General features: G+C 36.8%; 1 protein-coding gene across 2 annotated transcripts; it reads left to right on the forward strand.

Annotated features, from left to right (window-relative positions):
* Positions 1–510: 510 nt before the first annotated feature.
* Positions 511–26,955, forward strand: slc44a1b (solute carrier family 44 member 1b). Of its 2 annotated transcripts, none has more exons than XM_046859484.1 (16): positions 511–703; positions 2,793–2,882; positions 4,634–4,776; positions 10,840–10,976; positions 14,801–14,894; positions 14,980–15,149; positions 17,373–17,462; positions 17,698–17,864; positions 18,364–18,550; positions 19,252–19,420; positions 20,536–20,692; positions 21,776–21,859; positions 23,577–23,714; positions 23,804–24,040; positions 25,252–25,359; positions 26,675–26,955. In XM_046859484.1, the coding sequence occupies exons 1-16, from the start codon at positions 644–646 to the stop codon at positions 26,696–26,698; spliced, it is 2,055 nt and encodes a 684-aa protein (XP_046715440.1). In that variant the 5' UTR covers positions 511–643; the 3' UTR covers positions 26,699–26,955. The 2 variants fall into 2 exon arrangements, with proteins under 2 accessions (XP_046715440.1, XP_046715441.1); XM_046859485.1 differs by lacking the exon at positions 511–703 and adding an exon at positions 1,667–2,117.

A 26,955-nucleotide genomic window follows, 5' to 3' on the forward strand; every position in this document is an offset into this window, starting at 1 on the left:
CGTTTTACTTACAGTATACTACATGCAAAATTTTAGGTAATATTAGGTTAGGTTTGATCAAAATACAGAGAGACAATGAAATGCAGGGATCATCCAACCAGTAGTATGGTGTATGTGCTTGTGTGTGTTTATTAAATTGCGAGTATTTTTGTATATTGTAAATTGAGTGCCCATTAAACCTATATTTTACTTATTTATATGTTTGCTTCTTTGTTTAATGTTTGTGAGGTTGCTTGTCGGTGACATCAGACTCATGAAATCATACCCAAGCCAGCGCCGAGATTTAGTTTAATCCATTACACGAGACTGCCGCCTAGTGGAGAGATAAATAAAGCGAATTTCAATTTGTTGTTTACTACAGCTGTTTACTGTACAATGTAGTAACTGGGTGGGATCGATTCATCCACCTGTATCGCCCTCCCTCATTGTTTCTCTCGCCATCTCTCTTGCCAGGCAGGCAGGCAGGCAGTCAGGCACGCACGCACACACACACACACACACACACACACACACACACACTAATGCCCACCCTCTCCCTGGTACAACAGCGAACAATAGAACAATGGCTCCCTTCTCCATCGCGCCTTGGCAGCTTGGTGCCATTGCCAGAGTCAGCTCGTAATGCTGCTTCACACGGGGGAAGATGGGCGAGCAGAGACGATCAGCATCAAGCTCTTATCAGCCAAGGTCCACTTGGAGAAAGGTGGGGTTATTATTTCGATGACTGAAGAACAGACAGATAAGTCACAATGATGCTTGGACAATTTATTGACGTTAATATTAAGCAACATCAGAATGAGTGGAGGAAAATAACCTACATTTAAGGCGATAACTAAAATGAAGCTTTGAATGTTTTGTTAGCTGATTGTTAAATACTGACGGTTTTGTTTGAACGCAAAATGTCCATTGTTAAACAAGATGTCAAGACAAAGTGCAGTCTGGAGTGTATTCATTGCCCAAGTGAGCTATGTGAGCGTTATTTACTAAACATTAACTATCCCTAATCTGCCATTGCTCTAGCAAAAGCTAAAACAATGCTGACTTTTGATATGTTGCTTGTTTTAGTAGCCATTACATGAATTTGACATGTAACCAATTAATTCTACTATCTATTTGACGACACAAACGTTGTTCGCATCTTGGTTAAAAAAAAAGGTGTCTGAATGGGCGGTGCTACATCAGATTATTCTATTAGATTATTAATGCTGCTGACCGTGGTGCTGATGGATGTGACGTCAGGTAGCGTGCGGGCTGGGGCTGATCTAGTGCTGGGGTTTCTTGTAGCTCTTATCCAGTAAAGGTGGACAAAGAGTTTGTAGTATGTACAAGTAGCGTCTATATGTACATATATTCTAGGGAAATTGGAACTTTGTAGGTCTACAGAAACACAAAAAAAAGTTTTTGCATGGGTAAAGTATCCAATATCAATCCAATCAAATAAGCTAACTACACTCATTATTTAATAAGATCTATCTATCTATCTATCTATCTATCTATCTATCTATCTATCTATCTATCTATCTATCTATCTATCTATCTATCTATTTATTATTTTTTTCAATAGTCCAGGGAATATCTCAATTGGATTTAATTATTTAATAATATTTTGTAGCCTATGTCTGTATGCATATACAAAAAGACCGCTAGAATGTGAAATAAAATGGCTTCATACAAACAAAGAAAAAAAAAATCAGTGGAAAAAAAAATCTCAGCTCTGCACTTTGCATAGGATTTGAAATGAGCGGGCTCGTCGTGCGTCCCAGGATTCTTTGCTTCCGCATCCTCGGCCAGCTCGCGGTGTGAGTGGACGATGCCTTTCTGTTCCGGCTACACCTGCTCATTCCAGCCGGAAGTGCAGCGCTATTAATCCAGAAGTATTAATCCCTTTCTGTACCTGGAGGCAGAAGAGGCGAGATTAGTTTGCTGCGTTGGCGGGGGAACGCGTTTGCGTGCCGGATCTGATGGATGCGTCGTGTTAGTGCGCGGCACGCGGTTAATGCGGGCTCTAACACACTCGGTCGGCTGCCTGCAAGTTGGGCTTATTGTTGTTTTCTTGCGCTGAAGCTTTGAGCTCTGTGCGTCTCGAACCTGCAATGGGATGCTGCGGTAGCGCAGAGGTAAGAGAAGCGTGCCATCCTCCGCCTACACCGGCCCTCTGTCGAGCCAGAGACAGAAATCTAACAAAGATGTAGCCTGTGTTGCGTTGTGTTGTGTTGTGTTGTGCTGTACTCTGTTGTCTTGCCTTCTGTTGTGTTATGGTGTTATAGTGTTGTGTTGTGCCGCTGCGGCCGCGCGCTTCACGCCTTGTTGTTGTTGGACACTAGGTCGCAAAACGTGTCAGTTAATCCCATTAGGATGTCCCGTTCTCCCTCACAATGTCGATGCATGATGCACTGGACACTTTGAGCTTTGGTGGTCATCCTCCTCTTCTGAATATCATCAGTGTGTTGTGTATTATAGCAGCCCCCCCTCCTCACCCTCTCCCCCGTGTACTGATGCGCGAAATATCCATGTAGCTCGACTTGCCATTATCCATTAGGAACCCATGAGGATAAAACGGTGTTCTGAGATGATCCCTACGACAAGCACGAGTTCAGGGATTTGCTATCGGTTCAATTCCAAATAATTCACAAGTGCACTCAAAACGAATATCTGCCACATTTGAGTATGCCATGAATGCAGGACTACCCTCGGGATATTTCAACAAGCAGAACTGTTGTATGAGGCGATGTAAGGTGTTATTTGAATGCAGTCCTGTTTGACTGGGATGACACTGCATTTGTGCATTTCAGAGGGTGAAAAGAGAATGGAAACCCTTGGAGGACCGAAGCTGCACCGATCTCCCATGGTTTCTTCTATTTATGCTCTTCTGCGGTGGAATGGTGAGCTGCTTATTCAAGATTTCAGATAATAACAGCCTAAAGACTCCTGCTGATGTTCTCTTCGGAAGGCCAATTATTATCTGTCATAAACACAGGGCTTAATTGTGATGGTATTGTAACTTGAACCCCAGAGAAATTAAATGTTACATATCAAATATATTAGCAGCGTGGATTTGCTTTAGTATCTCAACATACAGTATATTATAGTGACTTGGGGAATGATTATGTTAATTTGAAATGTTTATTTGATTGTGTAAGGTTGTGCAAGCTACTTAAGGGGATGTCTCTCTCTCTCTATGTAATCAGGCACACTACTGAGTGGCAAGACCAGTCACATTTTAATGCTTAACAATTAGTGAATCCTGTATGGCAGTAAGTAAAGCGAATCCACCACATCTGTTTTGAGTTTGACATTGCAAGAATATCTCTAAACTTCTTCGTCAAAACAAAACAAAAAGCCATGGTGCAGGTTTGCTAAACAATTAAATGTAATTCAAGTTTATTTTTATAGTGCATTTCACAATGGACATTGTCTCAAAGCAGCTTTACAGGATGTAAGAATTATAGAACAAAAATTTTAATAAGCAAATTTAAATGAGACATTTGGACAGAAAAATAGAGTTTATATATACAGACCAGATGGGGTAATTCTAATGTCCTAATGTCTTTACTGCCTGGTAGCCATTGTGTGACCTGATCTGACCTGCTTAGTAATTTATATAAATGCAGATATTTGAATAATACAGCAGTGACTGTTACAGAAGGTAAGATTTGTATGTTTTGAAAGCCAGAGTTGGTGAAATATTTGTTGTGTGAGTTGGTGAAGTTTATCATTTCTGAAACTGTATTTTCCCAAAATATAAATAATTGGAAAAGTCCATTGACATACTTTGCCAAGTTTGTTTCCAGGCTGCAGTCTAATAATCAGCATCCATGACATAGTACAGTACAGCAATTGATTTTTAGAATTTAGCTGAAGCTAGCTGTTTTGAAACTCAAAATGGCAATAAGTACAGTTTCTCTTTTCACTGTTCACTCTTCTGGAGCGAAACCCTAAAAACACATGTACATGAATTTGCTGATTGAATTAATGTGCAATTCAGAGCTCCCCTGACTGACAGGCAGATGGAGACGACTTCTGATTGGGTGTATGATAGGTATGAAAGGTGGACTATATCAGTTATGTTCTGTCTTGTTTTACAGAGTTAGAGCACCAAGCATTTTTATTGACAGCTGACAAAATAGGAGGCAAAGTTTATTAAATATTACAAAATAAAATGTTGTGGAAAGTTGGAACAAAAGGAAACATTGCTGCCTCTTTTCCGATTCCCAGGTTGATATTGTGTTCAATTATTCTTTCTCTGGGTTCTCTGGTTTCCTTCTCCCTCCCAATACATGAAATTGGATTGGCTCTGCTAAGTTGCCCCTACAGTATGTTTGAATGTATGTAAGCATGGTGCTCTGTACTGGATTGGTCACTCATCCGGATTGTATAATCAATTCACTCACACAATTTGTTAAAGATAAAGTAGCTACAGAAGATGAATGTATCATTGAATACAACCAAAACAAAATCAATCAAAGCCTAGATGAAAGTGTGGCTCTGCTTTTCCCCCCATACTGTTTTGCATAATAAAGCAGACTGGAAGAGAATGACATAAGCTCTGTTATTGGAAATGTAATAAAATGTATTTTTTTTATCTACATTAATGTAAACTATTTTGAATGTAATTATGAGTCTTTTGTTTTAGGGTGCTATCTGTGGCTACACTATAGTGACAGGTGGTGCAGCACGCCTGGTGTTTGGATATGACAGTTACGGCAACACTTGTGGCCAGGTCAATGAGGCCATCGAAGGGGTCAGGCTCAGCGGCTTGGACCACAGAGACAGAAAGTGAGTTTGTGCTTTTATGCTTTCTTGTGCGTTTTTGCAGAATCTGTGAACAATTATGTGCCTTTCGATTATCACATCAGTGCATGTGTCAGGTAGCTGGGACTTCACCTTCAGACTTCAGAGGCCTACTAAAGCCACGGAGAGGCTTTAATAATTCAGAACAGCCCTAAAGGGGGCCAGAGCCACAATCTGCACAGTGCTTAATGGACTACAGGAAAGGTTTTTTCCTCATTCATTTGCATTCATGTCAAATTCATTTGCCCTTTCTGTGTTTGGAATAAAGTGTGCAGCTCTCTCAGTTAGTACTTCACAACTCTGGCTCAGTAGAAGCAAGGTCATTCAGTAATGGAGCTTTCACTCATGTGTAGTGATAATGTGAGTCTACTAAAGTCATCAAATGTGTCCCATACTTTGGGAACATCAGTTTTTCAGAAATTCACAGAATTGTCAGCTTACAATAATGTCCACCTTACCTGTCATATCCAACTGCCTATCTAATTATACTTATTTTATGTTTTTGCTTCTAATATAAACCTTTATTTAAACCTTGTTTTCTTTTACAGTCTACATTTTCAAGCCTTTATATCTTGTGCAGTGGTTAATATATATATATATATATATATATATATATATATATATATATATATATATATATATATATATATATTTATTTATTTTTTGTTCTTATTTTTTTAGTCATTACTTTAATGTTTATAGTTTTTGACCCTTTATCTGTTTTTTAGTTTTTTATTTTGTAGTTGTATTAACATTGTATTCATTTTACCTGGTGAATGTATCTGCTAGCACCTGACATAAGGCTTAATTTTAAATCTTAAAACTCATGCATGTGATAAACCCTATCAATAATCTTAGGTAATTACAAAAAGGCCAAGATAGATGCATTTATTATTTATTATACTTAATGCTTAAGCATTCTTTGCATACTGTCTTGCTTACCGCTGACTCATACAAACTAAAACAAGGCAGAATCAACCTTGACATTCAGGTTTACGAGTGTCATATTTTTTATACCATGAAAGGATTTAAATTTTTTTTTTGCTTTAATCAATCCACTGCTGAAGGATCTTTTAGTGTGCTGTGCATTTTTCCAAATCAATTGGCAAATGAAATCTCAAATGCTACTTTTGTATAATGACTGGATTACCTGATAAAATTGCCACAGATTTACTGGCTTGAATTCCTGAAGATAATTCCTAAATACACCTTGTTTGGTAGTTCCAAATTGGTAGATGCTTTACTCAGGAGACAGACTTTTAAGATCATCTGATTGACTTGATTTGAATACAAAGCATCATCTCTCATTTCTTCCAAAATGTTGGCACACTGTGTAGCATTTTACACAGTGTGCCATACGTATACACCTTACACAAAGAGAACAGGAAATATTTTTTGGAGAGGAAATCTTTGGTAATACGTGGGTTTTTATTTTCTGAGCGACTTCATGTGGGAGGTAAAACAGGATTTGTAGCGTCTTGCCTTTTTTTGTTCAGTTTGCTATATATTACGTTCTTAATGCTTCTATGTATTTGATATGTTACTTGTTCAAATTATGATGTATGCAGTGAGGGAAATGCGTTTTGTAAGGGAATGGACTGAGGGGAATGTTTTTTATATTAAATATACTTCTAGGGCATATGTTTACTTCAGATTTACACACAATGTATTTAGTATGAAGAAAGAAGTGTGTTTTCATAAGCATACACAAATATATGCTTAAAAAACTATTAGTGGAATTATTTTGACACAGCAGAAGATGTCAGTGCTTATTTGGTGTATGGGTAATTACATTTTGCAAAATTGTGAGTTTTCCTTAGGCTTGTTCTAAGGTGATTTAATCTTTAGGTGATTTGCCAAGGGGCTTATTACTTTTGGCAACTTACCTCCAATTCCCCAATATAAGGGTCCTGAGATTAGCTCGGGCATGCGAGGCCTTGTTGTGTTATTTTTGGCTCCATGCTTGGGGTCATTATTTTGTTGAATTCACAGATACAGTTTCTTGGCAGATGAGATTAAGTTCTCCTCTAATATGTCCTGCTACATCACTCCATTCATGCTTCCTTTGATAACAAATAATGTCCCAGTACTGTTTGCAGAGAAGTGCAAACCTTCTTTCTCCAAACATTATGAGCTAAGTTATTACAAAAGGTTTTGATTTTGTCTATTTTTGTAAACAGAGGAAGTTTGTGTGGGCCGTAGGAACAGAGATGATTGCAGTGCAGTTCATTGCTTTCTGTTTCTTGTATAAATGTTGCTTCTGCTTTCAGGTCATTCTGCAACTCTGTTCTAATGACTACTTCATACCTTCTTCTTCATTAGTCTGAGAGTGTGTTGAAAATCTTGTGTGGCACAGGGTAACAGGGTACCTTTTTGTTTAGATATAACATTTGTAGTAAGTGTATATTTACTTACAAGTCAATGAAGTCAATATATGCTACATATCAATATCAATACTTTTGCCTTTGTTCAGCTTTGAAAAGAATAATTGAATGTAAATGCGGAAGTAATTTATTTACATTTAAATCTTCTATTTCCTAGTGGTTTTCTTCAGACATTATTCCTGGTCTTATTTTACGTCTATTAATTATTTTACGTATTGTAATAGAAACTGCAGGTATTATTTTTTAAGCTGGTGCTATATTTTATTGTATACAGTACACTTGTTTTCTGGCTTTTCCTCTTTGCTACAAATCACTTGCAATAAGTAATTGCCTGAAGTCTGTGAGTCATAGTCATCATGTTGGTTGCTGGGTGTTTTCCCTTATGATGATACATTTAATTTGCGGAACACAGTGACTTGCTCAGGCAAGAAAATTCTCCTTCATTACTTTGAAACCTGAACAGTTTGGTATCAGGGAGTATATGTGTGTGTGTGTGTGTGTGTGTGTGTGTGTATATATATATATATATATATATATATATATATATATATATATATATATATATATATATGTATTTGTATAAGTATATATGTACAGCAGAGTTTTCTGAACAGTAGGGATGTATATAACCTTTAATTGAATTAATATTTTGTCCATAATCATATCACCATTGTTTTGATTCAGACAAAAAAAAATCATGCTTAAACACAAAATACCTGGAAACAACTGTGAATGGACTGATAGATTAACTAACCTTGATAGTACTCCAATGGGCCATCCTGTTTGTTGTTTGTGCTTTTTGTGCTTTACTGGTGCACATAGCAGATATAAGTCAGTATTCTTATCCTATGGGGTGGGTTGTATAAAAACTACTATCTTGATTATTGAAGGCATTTCACCAATTCCCAATACGCATCAAGATCAACCTATAAGATAAGAGGTTTTACAATGTAACAGTAGATGACGGAGAAGTTTAGATAGGGAAGATGAGATGATATAAAATAGGGAAGTGGTAGCTCAGTGTTTGAGATGTTGTACTTCTGATGAAAAGGTCATGAGTTCAAAGCAATGTGTTGCAAATATGCCCCTACAGGGTTCTTGAACACAGCCTTTTACTCTCAGTTAGTCACTTGTATATTTTAGTCGCTCTATATAAGAGTATCTTATGTATGTCGATAATATTATATTAATGTTATATTATTATTTTGCCCAGTTCCACTTTATCATATAAAATCCTGTCCACTTCCATTTGAAATAACAGAGCTTTGATTTTAAGAAGTATTGTTCTCATATACAGGTAATTGCTAGCTACTTGTAGTATGCCTTCAATGAACTTTAACATATCAATTTTTTTCGAAGGACTCTGGAAGGAAACAGATACAAGGTACAAAGATGTTATACCTGTATATGGTGCCCCTGAAGAAGGTGCGAAATATAAGCCTTGTTTACAGACTAATAGGTAGGAAAATAAAAGTCCTTTCATCAGTAATAATTGTTATAATGCAAGTTTCTGGCAGTATGGATAATTAGGTGAGATTAAGGCCACAGGTGGGCTCACCCAATGCAGAGCAGAGGGACAAGTAAATGACAGCTCACAGTTGAGTAATCTCAAATAACTGAAAGAATTTCACAGAGACAACTGGAATTCATTAAGAGACCTCCAATTAGTTATTCATTCAATTCTTTATCTCTTTATCTTTGTATAGATATCTCTTTCTTTTTGCTCATGGTGTCTGGGATAATAATTGAACATAAAGTTGAAAATAACATCAAGATGTTTAGTTGGTCTTTGCTTTATTCTTAATGCTCATTCTTCTGTTTGTCTGTAAAAGGTCAGTGACCTTATAGGAAACCCAGCTGCCCCCTCCCTATAGTTTGTTATTCTCTTATTTGCATTTATCACAAAATGATGCATCAAACCTAATAATAGTTATTAATTTTCCGAAAATATTAGATTCAATGTTGTGCAGAAAAATTGGTTACTGTTCTCACCTACGTTATAGCTGTGATAATCAGTCATTCCCTCTCTGCCATATTTCTCTCTCTCTCTTTCACCCACACACACACACACACACACACACACACACACACACACACATACATATATTCTCTTTGTCTTTTCAAGGAGAAAACAGAAATCATAACCGAAACTCAGAGTACTGCGTTTCACACTGCAAATCCTCACCTCATCAATGGCTACAATTAATATATATATATATATATATATATATATATATATATATATATATATATATATATATATATATATATAGCCTATACGTCTTACTACAGAAACAACAAGCATGTTTAAATTTCCCTTTTTTTCATGTTTCAGACAACCGGAGAACAGTATTACCGTAATTGTGCTTCTGACCAGTCAGATTTTACAGCAGTGTTTAATTTCAGCAGAAGATTAAGTTCCTGTAACTGCAACCCTGACAGTACAGTTGGCTAGGCAAATTCCAGTTTATGCTGTAATAGGTCATCATTTCTACAGAAACAGCTCATTCTCAGAGACTTCTATAGCGGTTGATTTTCATAGTAATTTTCATAATGTGTTATTTAACAAAGACAAATGTATATCGTTGACATGTTGAAGATTCTGTAGCATTTATGAAATAAGTCTCCAGTGGGAACACATAACAGTCGGTACATTCCAAGACAGAAGTCTTTGTGCTTTTCAATGTTTTGGTCACTTGACATTTAAAAGAGAAATAAAAAAGGGAAGAAGGCTGGCAGGGAACAGAAAATCACATGTGGAAGTTCTACCACATTTAAAGAAACTCTAAATAGTAAAGTTGCTATGTCCTACTTTAAAGTAAAAAATAAATAGAACAGAGAAGTAACATTTTCAAATTCTATTCCTTTAACAGCACTCTGGAGTGTGTTTTATTCCATACTTATTTTATTTGGCCTTTGAAACCATCCACTCTCACCACTACACCTTCCCCAGTAACAACCTTTCACTTCTTTTTCTTTATGTCACAAAGGGTTTTCTAACACATGACCTTTCGTCATTTGATGTACTTGCCTGGCTGTATCTCTAACATTTCTGGGTGGAATAAGTCTACCAGGCTTTTAGCTGAGAGGTTTGGGAGAATGTGATGTTGGCTGTGTGCGGCATCACGTCTCAGCCATGTACATATCAGAACTGTTGGTTTCAACAGCATTGACAGCCCTGTTTTTGCTTCCAAGCTTTCTGTCCTTTTCTGGATTTCTCCACTTGGCTGTCGTTTGTGTCTTCTGCATCTGACAGGCTGCTTTTGTTACTGTGTATATGCAGGACAATGGGCCTCATGGCTCTATGTGGGAGCTCTGCCCACTCCCCCCACTTATGAAAGACCACGACAAGGCCATGGTCACGATGGAGATCTTGACTAGAAACAAGCTATGGGTAGAAACAAGCCATTGCTTCACCTCCCTGCCAAAAAAACCTGGAGTGATCCAGCACTCCTGGGATGAAAATATGTGCTGCCTGCTGTCGATTTTTATCACACAATAGTGAATGCTGTATTTGACGGCCTGATGTGGTATCTGCCTTGTTCATCAGCTAAACAGTTTGAATAGCTCAATGCTATTTGTATTTTATAGGTTTTTAATATTTGATATAGCACAATGTATGTTATTGTGATAATTAGTTTGCACTCGGTCTGATGTTTTACAGATATGTGTTCTTCCTGGACCCATGCAACTTAGACATAATTCAAAGGAAGATTAAATCAATGGCACTGTGTGTGTCACAGTGTCCTACAGAGGAGATGAAAACTTACGAAGATCTACGGAGATTTGCCATGATGAATGGTAAGTCCACGGTGTTTTCGAAATGCCTTTGTCTTTCAGTGGGTGCCAGCAGAAAGCACAGAGAAAAGAGGTAGCATTTAGCATAAGAATTCAGAAGTCTTTCATACCATTGGTCATTTCCTGCTGTTTAATAGACTGTTGGCTATTGATTTGGATTCTGCATGGAAATGGTTGCAAAATAAGTTACTCACGGTAGTGCGTGCAGAGCAGAGATTATTCATTAGATGTATTTGTTTATTTATTTATTTTTTGTGAAAAAAAAACCCAATGGTGTCTTACAGGGATGTGTATGTAGGCCTTATCCAGTGTTCTATTTATAAATTCCCTAAATGTTCAGAGGTAACAATATTACATTTTTTGTTGTTTTATTGATAATTTCCTGTTCTCTTTTCTTGCATTTTTAGTGTTTTATTGTTTACAAGATACCTCTGACTCTTAGGGTCCCTTTAATTGATACTTTCTTGACTTCCTTGTTCCTATCAGCCCTTGAGCCGAAAATTGCTAAACTCACTATTAAGTAAGGATCTTTATGTCTGTCATTCTGCTGAAAATAATTGTTGGGTGAGAAAATAGGATAATTTGAGAGCGAGGAATCATGTCTGCTTCCTAGTGGTAGTTTTGCATTGTAGCACATGACATACACCTATGGTGTCATTTCTTCATCTCCTCATAAAAGTAAAACTTAAAAAAAAAAAACAGAACAAAACAAAATCTAAAAATTATATCAACATTGCAATAAGTGGCACAGCATATAGCTCTTTCTTCATATAGCTGCATGTGTGTTTGCATGTGTTGTTAGACTGGAATCCCAAATAAGATATATAGCACCGGATCAACCTGAAAACTTACAAATCAATAAAATAAAAACAATTAAATTGAAAAAAATCAAAATCTTGGGTTAAATATTAAAATATTAAAATGTGCTTGAATAAACAGGTTAATTCATCTTGTAATTGCACTGTGTTCCAGATGTGCAGTGAGAAAAGATACAGCTGTGTAACAAGTCATAATGATAGTTTAATGAGCAAGGGCATCTTATTTTGCACGTATGTTTGGCCTTGATTCATCTGTCCTTGCATTCCATCCTTCATTCTTTGCTTGTGCACTGAGAGGGAGGAACCAGAAAAAATAAAAAACAAGCAACAGAAACAAGACAAGACAATTACAGGGATGTATATTAACTAGAGATGTGGAAAAACCTTGTCAATAAATTACAGAAACCTTGACTACCAACAATTTTTATGTTTAATGAATTAATTATGGGCATATGATGATAAGATATTAGATTACACAAAACATCACATTTCTACTAGTCTTCCGCATTCTGTAACCCCGTAAACCCTTTTACTCAGTAATAAGTAAATTGCATTGGCTTATACCTTTACTCATAAATCTGTTTTTCATAAAGCATAGACATTCTACCAGTATAAGAAAAGAACTCTATGTATAAAAACGTTATTCAAAATATGTTTCCAAACATAATCTCTCTCTGTTATAACTGATTAACGATTCTTAACTGGCAAATCGGTTATCTGAATAGATCTGGATAAGTGCAAAGTGTCCAATCCAACTTAGTCTTGCAGAAAAAATATTTGCAACTCTTATACTTTGAAAGGCAACATTCTGGCCCAAGAATGTTATATAGCAAACATATTACACTTTCACTTAAATGTTTTATATGAGGCACTTTGTACCAAAATACTTTAACCAAGCTAACCTCTACCATTAATTGATGTTTAAACCTAATGATCAATGGCCACAAGATGTGTGAGTTTTGTGCTTTTCCTACTGTTGAAGGTAATGTGTGTATTTTTAAATTGAAGGGAGTCTCTGCATTTTCAATAGCATTAAGAATTTTTCATATATACTCTAAAAAAAAATAGCTGTACCACGTGGTAGAAAGGCAGTACTGCATAAAATATCTGATCAGTGTATCTGATCAACAATTTACCTCCTTAATATCTCATCTCAATTAGTACTCAATTATTTAGTAATTATACTAGCGTGTACCTATTATATAAAATAGTAGTTTAAGAGTGAGAAAAGAGTGAGTTACTCCTGGTAGAATAACTAAATAAAATGGAATATTACCTAACAGGCAGCATTTTCCAGGTTAAATAAAAATAAAATAATAAATAATTGAATAAAATGGCAGTTAATTTATGATTGGCTTGCCCTAATGTTGACCTTTGCCAGTTCCTGAAACAGCACAGATTTATCTTCCTTGCAGCATCTGTGAAGTAGGTGTATGTGTCTATCAAACAACATGAATTCTGTTATTTATATTCATAAAAACATATCCACTATTGATTTTTGGTGAAGTAGTGTTCATGTATCATTGGAGCAGTTAATTGGTAATAAACCATCTGTAGGCACCCACTGTGGGCTCCTGCAGTGGATTTTTTTAGGACACCTTTTATTTTTAGTAAAAAATTAAGTTTCATGAGGTAAAGAATATTTTTTAGGCGAATATGCTACCAGGCAGATATTGTCAATTACATCAATATTTTTTTAAATGAATTAATAAATGAAATTAAAGTTAAATGAAAAGAAGGTTAAATGAAGGTTAAATCGGACACAGTATGCTTCATTTACAAAAAAAAAAAAAGTATTATAATAACGCTTATCTTGTTGATCAGCTGGTCATGAGTGCAGTGCCAATATGCTTAATTGTGATCGCCTTAATATGAACATGTTAAATGTATCCACAGTGAATAGGGTGGTCCCTGCAGAACAGGCTATGTTATAGGACGAGGACAATAAAGCAGTTTGTCATTACAGATGCCACAATGATGTCATGGCAGTGAAGTTGTTGAATATCAATTCATTCCCAATTCAGACAAAGCCTTTTCTCATGAGCACACTGGTGACCCTGGACATGCCACCTTCTTTCACACTATATCTCCATTCACAAGCTCTTTGGAAATGAACACACGCACATGCGAACCCTGGACCTAGAGTTCACACACATATATGGACACACACATACATACACACACAGACGTGTGCTGAGGAAAACAAAGACTCTATTGACTCTCTGTACTGTAGGGAGTCTGTTGTTTACAGTCCAGTGCTTTGGTGTTGTGTGTCCACTTTGCTGTCTGACACATGCCTTCTGGCACCAAGAGGGATATAATTAGGATTGTAGTTTCTGTATGCATACCATACTATTCATTTGCATCAGTAAACATTTCTTTTGGCTTTTAACCAATTAGTATGCTAGATTAAAGTTCTATTATTATTCTTTCTTCAGTAACTACAGTAAAACCATTAGGAAAAGAATGTAGTTATGAGCGAGAGACGTGAACAAAAGGACCTGCTGACAAAAAATTTTAATAATTGCTTTATTGAAATATGCATCATGTATTGCTTCTTAATGACTGATTTATTGCCATTGTGACTAAAGACTCCTAAATGAAACATGCTATTGACAGAAAAACCCTTATTACCTCAAACACACTTTAAATATTCTCCTTCTTATATTGCTGAGTTGGCTTTAAGAGGGGTTTTCCTGACATATGTTTTTTGAACAAGTAGGTTGGATAATTTTTAGGACTGTTTGCTGGACTTGATTTCCAAGATCATTATTGTGTAGAGCAGTGGTCCCCAACCCCTCGGGCCGCGGACCGGCACAGGTCCTTCGGTCAATTGGTACCGGGCCACACAGAAAGAAAACATAACTTACATTTTTTCAGTTTTATTTATTATCTGATCCTTCTAAGGTAACATGATCTTATCTGGGAAACCAGGTTTCAGTTCAATTTTTTTACACTTTATTTCACAGTCTTTTTCCATTTTTATTTCCAACCTTTTTCCATTTTCAGGCTCAGAGCTCTGCTCCTATGAGCTGGCTGGCCATAAGTACCCAAGCCTTCCAGAACGCTTTGACAAATGTCCTAAACTTCCAGTTCCACAGAGGTAAGACTCTAAAGCACTTAGTCTAACAGCACACCCAGCTTTATCCCTTGCTTACACTGCGTTTTGCTTTCCTCTTTCTCTGCAGTAAAGCTCTGCCAGTGTTTAACCGCTGCACGCCCGTGGACATTTCCTGCTATTCTAAGTTTGCAGAGGCGGTGGTGACGTTTGTCAGTGATAACACCATACTCCACAGGCTGATAGCTGGGGTGGTGGCCAGTAAAGAGATCATTGCTGGGCTCTGCCTGCTAGCACTGGGTAACTGCCTTCTCTGAGATACTCAGCAAATGGTCTAGGCAACATACCATGCACCATATAACGTATATATGAATTGTAATGCAGCAGAGTGATGAGAACAATTCTATAAATAGTGCAGAGTAATAAAAATTCTCTTTTGTGTTTAACTTTATAATACCTTTAAGTAGTGCAATAGTACACTCTATGATTACTATGTCTTTTTGGACACACTGGGGTTCTTTGTAGAACCCTACAACAAAGGCTTCTCAGTAAAGTATTTTAGGGAAATTAATAACCCTTAACTTTTCAGTTAATCCTTCAGGAATCTTGAGGAACCTAGTTTGTAAATGGTGATAGTGATTTATCAGCACCAAACACAAAAGCAATTTAGATTTATTTTTGCCCTTTAAACTGCAAAAATGGCAGGAAGAATCAATATTATTTGACACAAATAATAACTTCAACAGTTCTATAATAACACTAGTAGTAACCTTTTTATTTATTGATCAGAAATTTGGTGACAGGAAAAATCATTTGGTGAGTAGATGTAGAAATGACTGAGGTCAATAGAGCAAAACAAACACGTTGCTGGCTAAATAAATGATTATATAATAATTATTATTTTCTTTTTGTTGTAACACATGGCACAAACCATTTTTGTCAAACCAGTTATTTTATTTGGTCCAAATTGTGCTTTTTGGTCAGTTCAGCAGTTCACGTCTAAAAGAAAAGTTGCCTACAGACAAATCTTTTTCGGTACAGTCAAGCTGATATAGAATTGGCTTGGAAGCATTGTGCTATGTGTAGGAGGCACCAGCTTTCTTTATCGGTTATATATAGACCACAAGCTGAAAGTGTGGCAACAGATTTAAAGCAAGGGACCAAAACAAAAGAGGCAAGTGGTGTTGGAGTGATATGGAGTGGTTGTTTTGGTTCCCATCAGAGCATGATTGCTGTGTTAAGACTTGCCCAAATGACTAGCACTGGGTGGGTAAGCACAGCAGGGATAGATTGAATGGACTAAACACTGCATATGAAAGCTCTTTTAAATTCACAAAGAGGTTACTTGAATGACAAATATCGCACAATAACAAAAGGTATGTTATAGTACAACCTCACAGTTCTACATATATAAAGTTTCTCATAACCCGGTGGGCGTTCATAGGTTTCTTCAGTATCCTCCTGCCTTCTAAAAACAGGCTGATAGGTGACTTGGTTTCAGTAAAATTGAACTGGTATGCTATCCAGGTTGCATTCCTGCCTCATAGACAGTGGTCTCAGGCTCCAGACACACTGCAACACTGACAGAGAGAAAGAATAAATAAATAATACATAATATGATAGAATTCTAAATCCTGTCATCAAAATGCTTTAGTTCAAAGAAAATAGTGACTAAAATAGTGTAAAGAAATTATTATTTAATACTGATCACCATGTTTACAGAATGCATGTATTTTTATTTGCAAACATTATTATAGATGTTATTCATAATTGCAATCACTATTTGTCACAAGTATTGATAGATCTTGTGTGTGTCATTTTTGCTGTTAGTGACTGTGCTGAAAGATGGTAGAGTCCTCTTCAGTTTGTTGTGGGTGGTTTGTCCAGCAGGATGTATGACAAAAACTTTTTAATGTAAAGTAGAATTAGGATTTAAATAGATGTGTTAGTCTGCACAAACATGTTGGATGTTGCTATGCTGGCAAACATACGGATTCGGATTTTAGCCAGAATGAGGTTTTTCTGCCAATAACATACTTTGACACCTCACCTTAAAGATAAACAATATATTTCATGCAAAGTGATGTGCAAATGTTTATCACTGTTTCTTGGCTATCTTTCTTTAAGGAGCATATATCAATAAGATGCCAACTGAACAAATACTATGGTAAAAAACAGTCACTCTGCCTAAATATATTTAAAACCTTGCTAGCTAAGAGGACAAATCTTACACAGTGGGCTTTTTGGTAGTTAGCTGCCATAGCAAAATGGATACAAGCCCAATCACATCACCTTGTAATCAGATACTTTTCTGTGAAATGTCTGCAATGCTTCTCGTCTGCAGTAGGGATGCAATCTTGAAATGCATTTTTCTCTTTTAACTTTTGAGGTCTTTATTGTGGTCCAGTTACATGCACATATTTCACTTCAGGTCTGTAGGTTCAGTAGTGATGAAACCAGAAAGCAAGTTTTGATTAGCGCTCTGATCACTTTGTTTTCTCTCTAACATTTTCTCTCTTTCAGTGCTCTCCATGATCCTGATGGTGATTATTCGCTACATCTCTGCTGTCCTGGTGTGGATTCTCACTGTTCTTGTGGTGCTGGGCTCACTAGGCAAGTTTGCTTTCTTTTTCTCCTACCACAATCTTTCTGATAGGAACTCTTCCTAGATAGAAAGTATATGTTTAGAAACACACACACTTGTAGCAGTACTTGTTTTCTTGTCAAATTCCTGTCTGTTGAAATCGGCTATGGGTATTTCTTTATATTTGTGGGAGTTGTTGTAGCCCTGGTATGATATTTCAGGAGCCTATGTGTGAAAATATGAAGGTGTGCTGTGTGTTTGTAGGAGGCACCAGTTTTCTGTGGTGGTTATATATAGACCACAGGCTTAAGATGAACGAGACTGAATCTACAGATTTAAAGGAAGTGAAAGACACAAATGAAGGAAATGTGACTTCCGAAGACCACAATCAAGGACTACTGGTCTATGCCAGCTCAGCAACTATCTTCACGGTGAGTCAGAGGGACAGAGAGAAAGATTTAAACATAGAGAGAGACAGAGTCAGTGAGAGACAGACAGACAGAAAGTTAGAAAGATTCACATTGAGACAGGCAGAAAGGGAGAGAGAAAGTATGAGAAACAGATAGACAAAGAGGAAAGTTAGAGAAAGAATGATAGTTAAATATAGAACATGCACAAATGGAAATACAGAGTATACATGGGGGAAAAGAGAGGTGGATAGACAGAGAAAAAGAGAGATAGAAAAACAGAGACAGAGAGACAGACAGAGTCAGTAAGCAAGAGAGAGTGACAGATGGAAAAAAATGAGAACCAGTGCACAATGGACTGTGGCTCTAAATAATTTACATAGAGTATGCACACTGCATCTCTGCAGGCATCAAATAGCAAAGCATTCTTTAAATTCTTAGTTACAAGTCAGTTTCTGACTTTAATGTTTAATGATTTATGTTCTCTTTGTGTCCCTCTAATTACCATGTGGCATTTTTCCAGGTGATCCTGCTGTTGCTGATGCTGTTTATGCGGAAGCGTGTGGCATTGACCATTGCTCTGTTCCACGTCGCCGGGAAGGTTTTTATTCACCTGCCATTGCTGGTTCTGCAACCTTTCTGCACCTTTCTCGCCCTCTTCCTTTTCTGGGTTTACTGGATCCTAGTACTGCTCTTCCTAGGAACCACTGGTGAATAATTTTTCAACTATTATTCAGGATTATCTAATAGACCACATAATGGTTTTCTGAGTTGTTTGCCACAAATGATCAGATTTCATATAGTAGGTTTTGTATCTAAATGTATACATTCATACCAGTAGAATACTTAGATTTTTTAAATTGCTATTAAGAGTTGCATAGAATCACCACACATATCTAAGTCAATTTTAACACATATTTGTATGACAATTACACAACAGCTGAAATGGCATTGCAGAGGCAGAGTTGAGCTTTATCAAGAGCTGACATTAGAACAGATGTCATTCCATTTTTTAGGTTTTTTTGACTGCAAGTGGAATTTAATTACACAGTGCACACACTAGTCCAAACTTGCCTGGGGTGTAGACAACATTTGTTAACCTTTACAAATCCTGATGATTATAGACTTTTGTGGGTAACTAAAGCATCTAAAGAATCTGACATTTACATTTTGATATTTCCACAAGGCATTTGATTTTGCATTTGGGTTACAAAAATTGTTCGACAATCATCACAGCTTTTTTTTTTTTTTTTTTTTTTAATAAATAAAATGTGATTTTGAAAGCAGTTGTTTATTATTTTGGTATATACCAATTCCACTGAACAAACTAAAACCTTTTTTTACAGATTGTAAAAAGATTTACAGGTCTGAATTTTAAAAAATATTTTTATAAACCTCTGCCTATTCACAGGGAATCCAGAGAAGAACGAGCAGACAGGTCTGACTGAGTTCAGACTAAGCGGCCCACTACAGTATCTCATCTGGTACCATGCTGTGGGTCTCATCTGGATAAGTGAATTCATCCTGGCCTGTCAGCAGATGACAGTGGCTGGAGCTGTGGTCACATACTACTTTACCAGGTCTTTACTTTGTATTTTAACTTTAATGCTTTTTATTTTGTTTGCACATGTGAGATCTCTGTTTCAGCCCTTTTACATGCCTTCATGCCTGTCGTGGGCAGAGTGGCACTACAGGAGTTATGACATTTAGAAAACTTTTCTAGCACAGAAGTATTTTTTAACCCACATTATCCTGTTCTATTTTTTAACAACCTGGTTTCAAGCTTATACACTTCTCTCATCAGTACATAAATATAGGCTTTAGCTAATTTCAAAATATACTCCCAATATACTTGAATTTGATTATATAATATATTTAAGAAAGTATATATAGTATCATTAAGAACTCCCAGAGTTAAAGAGTTCATACATAAAACATGGTGTACAATTGTTTAAAAAAAAAACAACTAAATTCCAGACTTTTGGAGAAAATTGTGGTGATGACTAATTAGCTGATGTAACTATCATAGAGTTTCACACAGGAAAATAAATATCCATTAAGCAAATGTGAGGAAGTAAAATATGCATTTTCTCTCAGACAGCTGGTTATCTTCCCACTAAAATATAATGTGCACCAATAATGCTCATTAACCAATCAATGCTGATGAAAATACCAAATATATCTCTGTCAAAAACCACACACACTAATGTCATGCTGTTCTACCTTATTTTTGTGTTTGCATTATGATCATGAAAGTATGCTGTTAGTCTAAAAAGCAATTAGGTATGTAATAAAAAAAACTAAACAATAAAAATATTTAACCGTGTTTTGATCAAAAATATGCTATTTACTTTTGTATATTATTTAATTCTTTTTTAACTGTAATCTGAGTCTGAGATGGATCATGTTTAATTTCCTTGCTGTGCTCTTAGATTCAGAATCTTTATTGAAATATTTGGCACATTTCACAATGAACATTATCTTAAAGCAGCTTTACAGAATTTAGGACAAAAAAAAAAAATATATACAGTATAAGAAATTTAAGTGTATTTAGTCCCAATGAGCAAGCCTGGGGTGACTGTGGCAAGGAAAAACTCTTTAAGATGATATGAGTAAGAAATATTTAGAGGGACAAAAGATTCACAAATATAATATAAATTAATCTGCAATTCACTAACATCCTGACTCTTTTTAGGGACAAGAACAAGCTCCCTTTGACGCCCATCCTGTCATCAGTCTTTCGTTTGATTCGTTACCACCTGGGCACTGTGGCCAAGGGCTCCTTCATTATCACCCTGGTCAAGATCCCGCGCCTCATCCTCATTTACATCCGTAATCAGCTCAAAGGAAAGGTCAGTCCACAGCAGCCTGCAATCAGCCATCTACAGAATATATTCTAGATACCAAATTATACACCTCTGACCCCTGCAGATCTTATAGAATGTTCAGATATTGCAACCTTTCAGGTGTGAGCATCATACAAACTATCTATCTATCTATCTATCTATCTATCTATCTATCTATCTATCTATCTATCTATCTATCTATCTATCTATCTATCTATCTATCTATCCATCTATCATCTCTCACTTTCTCTCTCGCTCTCTCTCCTTATCTCTCTCTCTCTCTCTCTCTCTCTCTCTCTCTCTCTCTCTCTCTCTCTATATATATATATATATAAATTATGGTGTTTTAAAATTACGTGACAATGAAAAAAAATATCTAATAATCAAATGCATTGTTTATATATTGCATGGCAAATTGTTCTTTTTTTCAGTAATCTTTTCCTTAAAGACTTATTGCTTCCACCCTCTTTAACTTATAAACTAACACTTAACCAAACACATGCTGGTTTTTTTTGGTTTTCTTTGTCATGTTCTTTGACTGTTTACCTGAACATCAATGTCAAGAAATTTTAATGTGTGCATGGGCTAAAATCTCTTTTTGATAAATATTAACTTGCTGATTAACAGTCATAATGTTGACTGATAATGATTTTTTTTCGCTTGTTTAAAAAATTGCCTCAAAAACTATTCCATTTTTTTTAAGTGTGTTTACAATCCAAAACATACATTATAGCATGATATATTGTGGTTGTATCAAACTGTCAGACAGTGGCACTGAACTTAACACTGCTCCTCACTCAAGCTGATAAATAGGGTTATGTTCAAGGTCACTAGACATCTGTTTTACTCACATTCCACCCCATGTGTTCAGCTATTGTGTAAATGATTGAATAATTCTTTATCCTGTCATTATGTTTAATGTCTAAATACTGTTACATAACTAAACTAATAAATACCATGCGACCGTAACTCCACTCCATATACAGCACCAAAATGTGCCCCATATTGTTATACTGAATGTACCGTAAGTAAACATTATGCTCGTTTATGGATGATGAAAGCAAGTGTAATTCTGTTTTTCCTCTCTAGGAGAACGCATGTGCACGCTGTATGCTAAAGGCGTGTATTTGTTGCCTCTGGTGTCTGGAGAAGTGCCTCAATTATCTAAATCAGGTACTGTGATTTTTACCCCTGCAACAACATGTGTGTTTTAGATGAATCTTTGCTACACTCTAAAGCTTTCTAACACGTTAGAATAATATTTAAATTAATTATAGGGCAGATTTAAAAATCAATCAATAAATAAAAAAAAATTAAGTATATCAGTTAATAAAGTTGTCACTAGTATCTGCGTTACTTAGTTTCAGTTCAATTATATTTAATACAATCTTATTTGCATTGTGTATAGACATTGACTTGTTTTTGGTTCAGTCCTTCTACCCACTGCTGCACAATTCAGAGTTTGTGGAGGCATTTGCTCTTTCACCTACTGCTCCAAACAGTCTCACAAGTTTATCCCACTTCTCAAACCATCCCATGTGACAGACTAGCAAATTTCTGAGTTTCACTCTCAATGTCAATGTTAGTATGGACATTTTTTAAAAATGGACTGGTATTAGTATATGGTACTAATGTTATTTTGTCTCGCGTTGTCTCTTTATATAATGTTCATGCATATCACAGTTTTTCTCATTTGCTTTGTAGGATTTTCTGAATCATTCTTAATATTTGCAAATCAGTAAATGCATTCTCAAGGTTCCCTAGTGGTCTAGTGGTTAGGATGCGGCGCTCTCAACGCTGCGGCTCGTGTTTGATCCACGGTCAGGGAACCAACCCCAGCCATTTAGGTTGCACAAGCCTTAGTGCCGGTCCCAAGCCCGGATAAATGGGGAGGGTTGCGTTAGAAAGGGCATCCAGCGTAAAAATGTGCCAAATCAAACATGCGGATGATCCGCTGTGGCGACCCCTAATGGGAGAAGCCGAAAGAAAGTTTTAGTAAATGCATTTTTAAAACAATTTGTACAAACAGCACAACACCATGGATTTCTTGTAAAAGCCTGTACTTTTTCTTAATATCCTTAGTTCATTTCTCAAAAGTAAGTATTTGTGTCAATGAACATCTCATTGACATCAGAATGACAAGTTCTTTTGCTTACAAACTAGTACAGTACAGTAAAAATGTAAATCCTGTCCGGTCTCATGCAATCAATATAAATCAAATATGCAATCAAATAAATACATTTGTGCTGCTGAAATTCATAGACACCATACAGAGAAAATTCAGACTTGCATTTTTAATTATTGTAATCCAAGCTGTAGTTTATATCAGGAAATACTAAAACTGTGCAGCGTCAAACTGACAACATGACTAAACATTTTGGAACCTTATTTGTGAACAATGAAAAAAGGACTTGTCATTCTGATGGGAATGATATGTTCATTGACACAAATAATTACTTTTCAGAGATTAACTAAAGATTTTGAGAAAAGTAGAGACTTTTGCAAGAAATCCAGTGTGTTGTTCTGCTTGAACAAATTCTTTTGAGAATGCATTTACTGATTTGCAAATATTATAGATGATTAAATAAATGCTCCAAAGCAACTTAGAAAAACTGTAAATGAATGTACAAAAGCATTCACAATTTGATCAAAGCAACAAAAAATGCTTTTATGGTGTGTACAAGTAATTAAATGATGTGGAGGTTGAACAAGTAGTTTAGAGAATTCATTTCTGATCTGAGAAATGCTCCAAAGCAACGGAGAAAAACTGTAATCATTTTCTGTAAAAAGAAATGAAGAACACTCATACTTACATATGGTATGATCGTCTTAGATTTTAGATTTGGAGTGTTTAATATTTTTGTGCTCTTTCGGTCCACCCCGTGTTCAGAACGCATACGCAGCAACGGCCATCAACAGCACCAGTTTTTGCACGTCAGCACGTGATGCATTTGTAATCTTGGTGGAAAACGCTCTGAGGGTGGCAGCCATCAACACCGTGGGAGACTTTGTGCTTTTCCTGGGCAAGGTAAAAGGGCACTGGGACCTTCAAATGACACCACAACCTTAAAAGTGTCTTCAGTTTGCTTTACTAACCTAATGTGCTTTTGTGGGTAGGTCCTGATCATGACATGCACAGCTTTTGCGGGAGTTCTGGCGCTGAACTATCAGAGGGACTACACAGAGTGGGTGCTGCCGCTCATTATTGTGTGCCTATTCGCCTTTTTGGTGGCCCACTGCTTCCTTTCTATCTTTGAGATCGTGGTGGATGTGCTGTTTCTCTGCTTCGCCATCGACACCAAATACAATGACGGCACATCTGGCAAGGAGTTCTTTATGGACAAAGCCCTTATGGTGAGCTGCTTACTTAATTCCACTATCATCGTAGGATATCTCCATCTGAACACTGCTTTACCGAGCTCCAAAGGAATACCATATTTTAATGCAAGCTGTGCTGAATGTTCATAAAAAATAATATTATTTTTAGTGTTGCTGCTCCAAATAGTGCACACAGAACATGAGCTGTGCACAGGGCAAAATATCTCTGCTGAGGTCTTCAAAAATAAGCCCTAAAATAATACTGCTAAAAGTTAACCTGGATGCAAATTTGTCTTAAGATTTCTGTAAGAACGTCAAACCTTTGCAGAAAAACATACAGTACTTATAATGAAATGGCACTTAAAAGAGCCTCTTTCTAAATAAGAGCAACTCAGACAGACAGACAGACAGGCAGACAGACAGACAGACAGACAGACAGACAGACAGACAGACAGATAGACAGATAGATAGATAGATAGATAGATAGATAGATAGATAGATAGATAGATAGATAGATCTGGCTGCTGTTCATAATTATATTCATTAGTTTGCTGATATGGGAGAGTAGTTGTTAATGCACTAATTTACTCACTTACGTGTGGTACTTAGTAGTACTTAAGGAACTGAAGTATGAGTTAAATAAAGTTCTATTTTCTAAAGGAAAAATGTTTTTTGGCACATAATAATAGGGCTCAATTTAAAAAAAAAGTAAAAATAAAAAGCACCCTCTTCCGTTTAGAAGGTTGCTATTTTTGGTTAAATGCAAATGCCAGTGATTTGGAGATGACATTAAGATGTGGATTGAAGCCATCAGTTTGACTTCTTATCATTTAATATTGACTCGTGACAAATTAAATACTGTCGCGGCAGTGACCACGCCTCGGAAGTGGGAGTACCTCAATCATGCTTAATTGAAGTTCAGAACACAAACAAGACAAACAAGGTACGAACCGTAACTCGTGTGTAATCTGTACTGCGGGTAGAATCCAAAATGCGGGTATAATTCGTAATGTGGGTCCTGAACGCGAGTATAATCCAAAGACAAGGAAAAAGGAGCATGACCCAGGACCATTTAAAGGGGAAAGGTAACGAGGAACAGGTGCTGCCGATTAGAGCAGTGAGCGGCAGCATGAGAGCCTTCGAGGGAGGCGTGGCAGGTGGATCCCTGACAGATATTTCATGTAATATTTTTTTATTTTGTTTATTTGCTCATATGTAAAAGTTTCTATTTTTCTGTCCCTGTGCAGGAGTTTGTGGAGAACAGCCGGAGGTCGGTGGCGCCAGCAGAGCGTGGACGGAGCAGCAAGCGGTCTCGTGCTCGTATGGAAGCGGGGCTGACTGAGATGAAGGCCATGGTGAGTGTAGGCACGACTCCGTTGGGCTGTGAGTGGGAGGTCCTACAGGAGTTCCTGTTTTACTACCTGCTGCTTTGTGTGTTGGTGGACTGGGTGCTGTCTGAGTACATGCTCATCATATGCTTCAGTCAAGACTTCATCATCTTTGTTTGCGTGTGTCTGCCTACACTCACACTCTTCCTGCTGCTCACTCTGCTTCAGAGCACAACCAGCATGGCCACATGCTGACTAACACTCGCCATTGCCATTACAATCATTAATTGTCCTTCTGTCCTTTCTTCATTCTGCACTAACAGACTCTAGTTTTCTATGCATGGACTCCTTTTTGTTGCTGTTTGATCTCCTTGCCTTTTTTTTATTCATTCCTGGCTGTCTTTTACCCAAAGTGCCCTTGTGTAAATAATATTTTTTCTCTGTGGCCTCATCGTCACCATGTTGCTTGTGGAGGAGAGGATTTTGAGCTCGACCATGCAGGCGATGGAACTGGCAGGCTGGAACATGAGCTGCAGTCAGCAGGAGGAAAGAGAGAGGGAGGGTTTACAAGCTTAGACCACACTCTCCGCCCAAATGCTGACTTTGAGCCACGTTCCAACCGCATGGGTGCCGTCATTAACTGCACTGCCAATTGGTTCTGCATGATTTATTATTGAATCAGGATTTAGGTCTGTGGGTCAATTGGTACCGCACAGAAAGAATACATAACTTACATTATTTCCATTTTTTTTATTATCTGATTCCGAACTATGTTTTATTTTGGAAAATTACCAGATTCTCTCCACCACATCTCTCTATGACTCACTCTTGATGCATGTCATGATGCCTCAGTCACATGTTTTACCTCCATCCGCTACTTTCCTAAAGGGGCTGCTCTGGCCGGTAACTCATAATATATTACCGCTAAATTGAAACCTCCAAGCGAGCAAAATGAACAAAAAACAACACAGTGGATTCACGTTTTTATTATATTTAGAAAATGCCAGTGTTTATGGCGGTCGTATCATTTTATTTTGTTGTATTTATCCGCCACACCTTAAAGGCCAGCCCGTGAAAATATTGTCTGACATTAAACCGGTCCGTGTCGCAAAAAAGGTTGGGGACCGCTGCTTTAGAGGTCCAACTTTCCGGACCGCTAAAGTTGCGGAACAGTCCGGCTGTTGCTTGTACCAGCATGTCCTATCTAATACTCATACCTGCACCATCTCCTTTGCTTACTCTCCTTTTGTGACATTGTGAGGCTGTTATCCATTTTTTATCATGGCAGATATTTTATTCTTAATAAAATGTAATAAAAATGTAATCACTGTTTTCCTCTTAGGCGCCTGGAACAAGCTCAGCTTGACCAAAAGCCGGCCATGGGACTTTTTAAAGACATTCCAAAATGTTTATTTTTACCAATGTGTAACATGTTTACTATGGTTTCACTCCAGGGAATACAATATTTTAATAAGAAACTGTAAAAAGAAGAAATAACAATGTAATGAAGCACTTTATATTGAAGCGCTGCATATTTTAAAAGGCTGATGCATTTTTCGTAGTGATGTCCTTTTTTATAAGACTAAAAAACAATTGCCATCTAGTAAAACGCAGTATTAATAA

This window comes from Silurus meridionalis, chromosome 10 (assembly GCF_014805685.1).
Source record: "Silurus meridionalis isolate SWU-2019-XX chromosome 10, ASM1480568v1, whole genome shotgun sequence".
Taxonomy (NCBI): domain Eukaryota; kingdom Metazoa; phylum Chordata; class Actinopteri; order Siluriformes; family Siluridae; genus Silurus; species Silurus meridionalis.

Excerpts from the sequence above, each read along its gene's own strand:
- slc44a1b (XM_046859484.1), top strand. The coding sequence starts at position 644 with ATGGGCGAGCAGAGACGATCAGCATCAAGCTCTTATCAGCCAAGGTCC. Across the intron at positions 4,777-10,839 it reads TTGGACCACAGAGACAGAAA|ATATGTGTTCTTCCTGGACC; the intron begins GTGAGTTTGTGC and ends GATGTTTTACAG. Across the intron at positions 21,860-23,576 it reads GCCTCAATTATCTAAATCAG|AACGCATACGCAGCAACGGC; the intron begins GTACTGTGATTT and ends CCCCGTGTTCAG.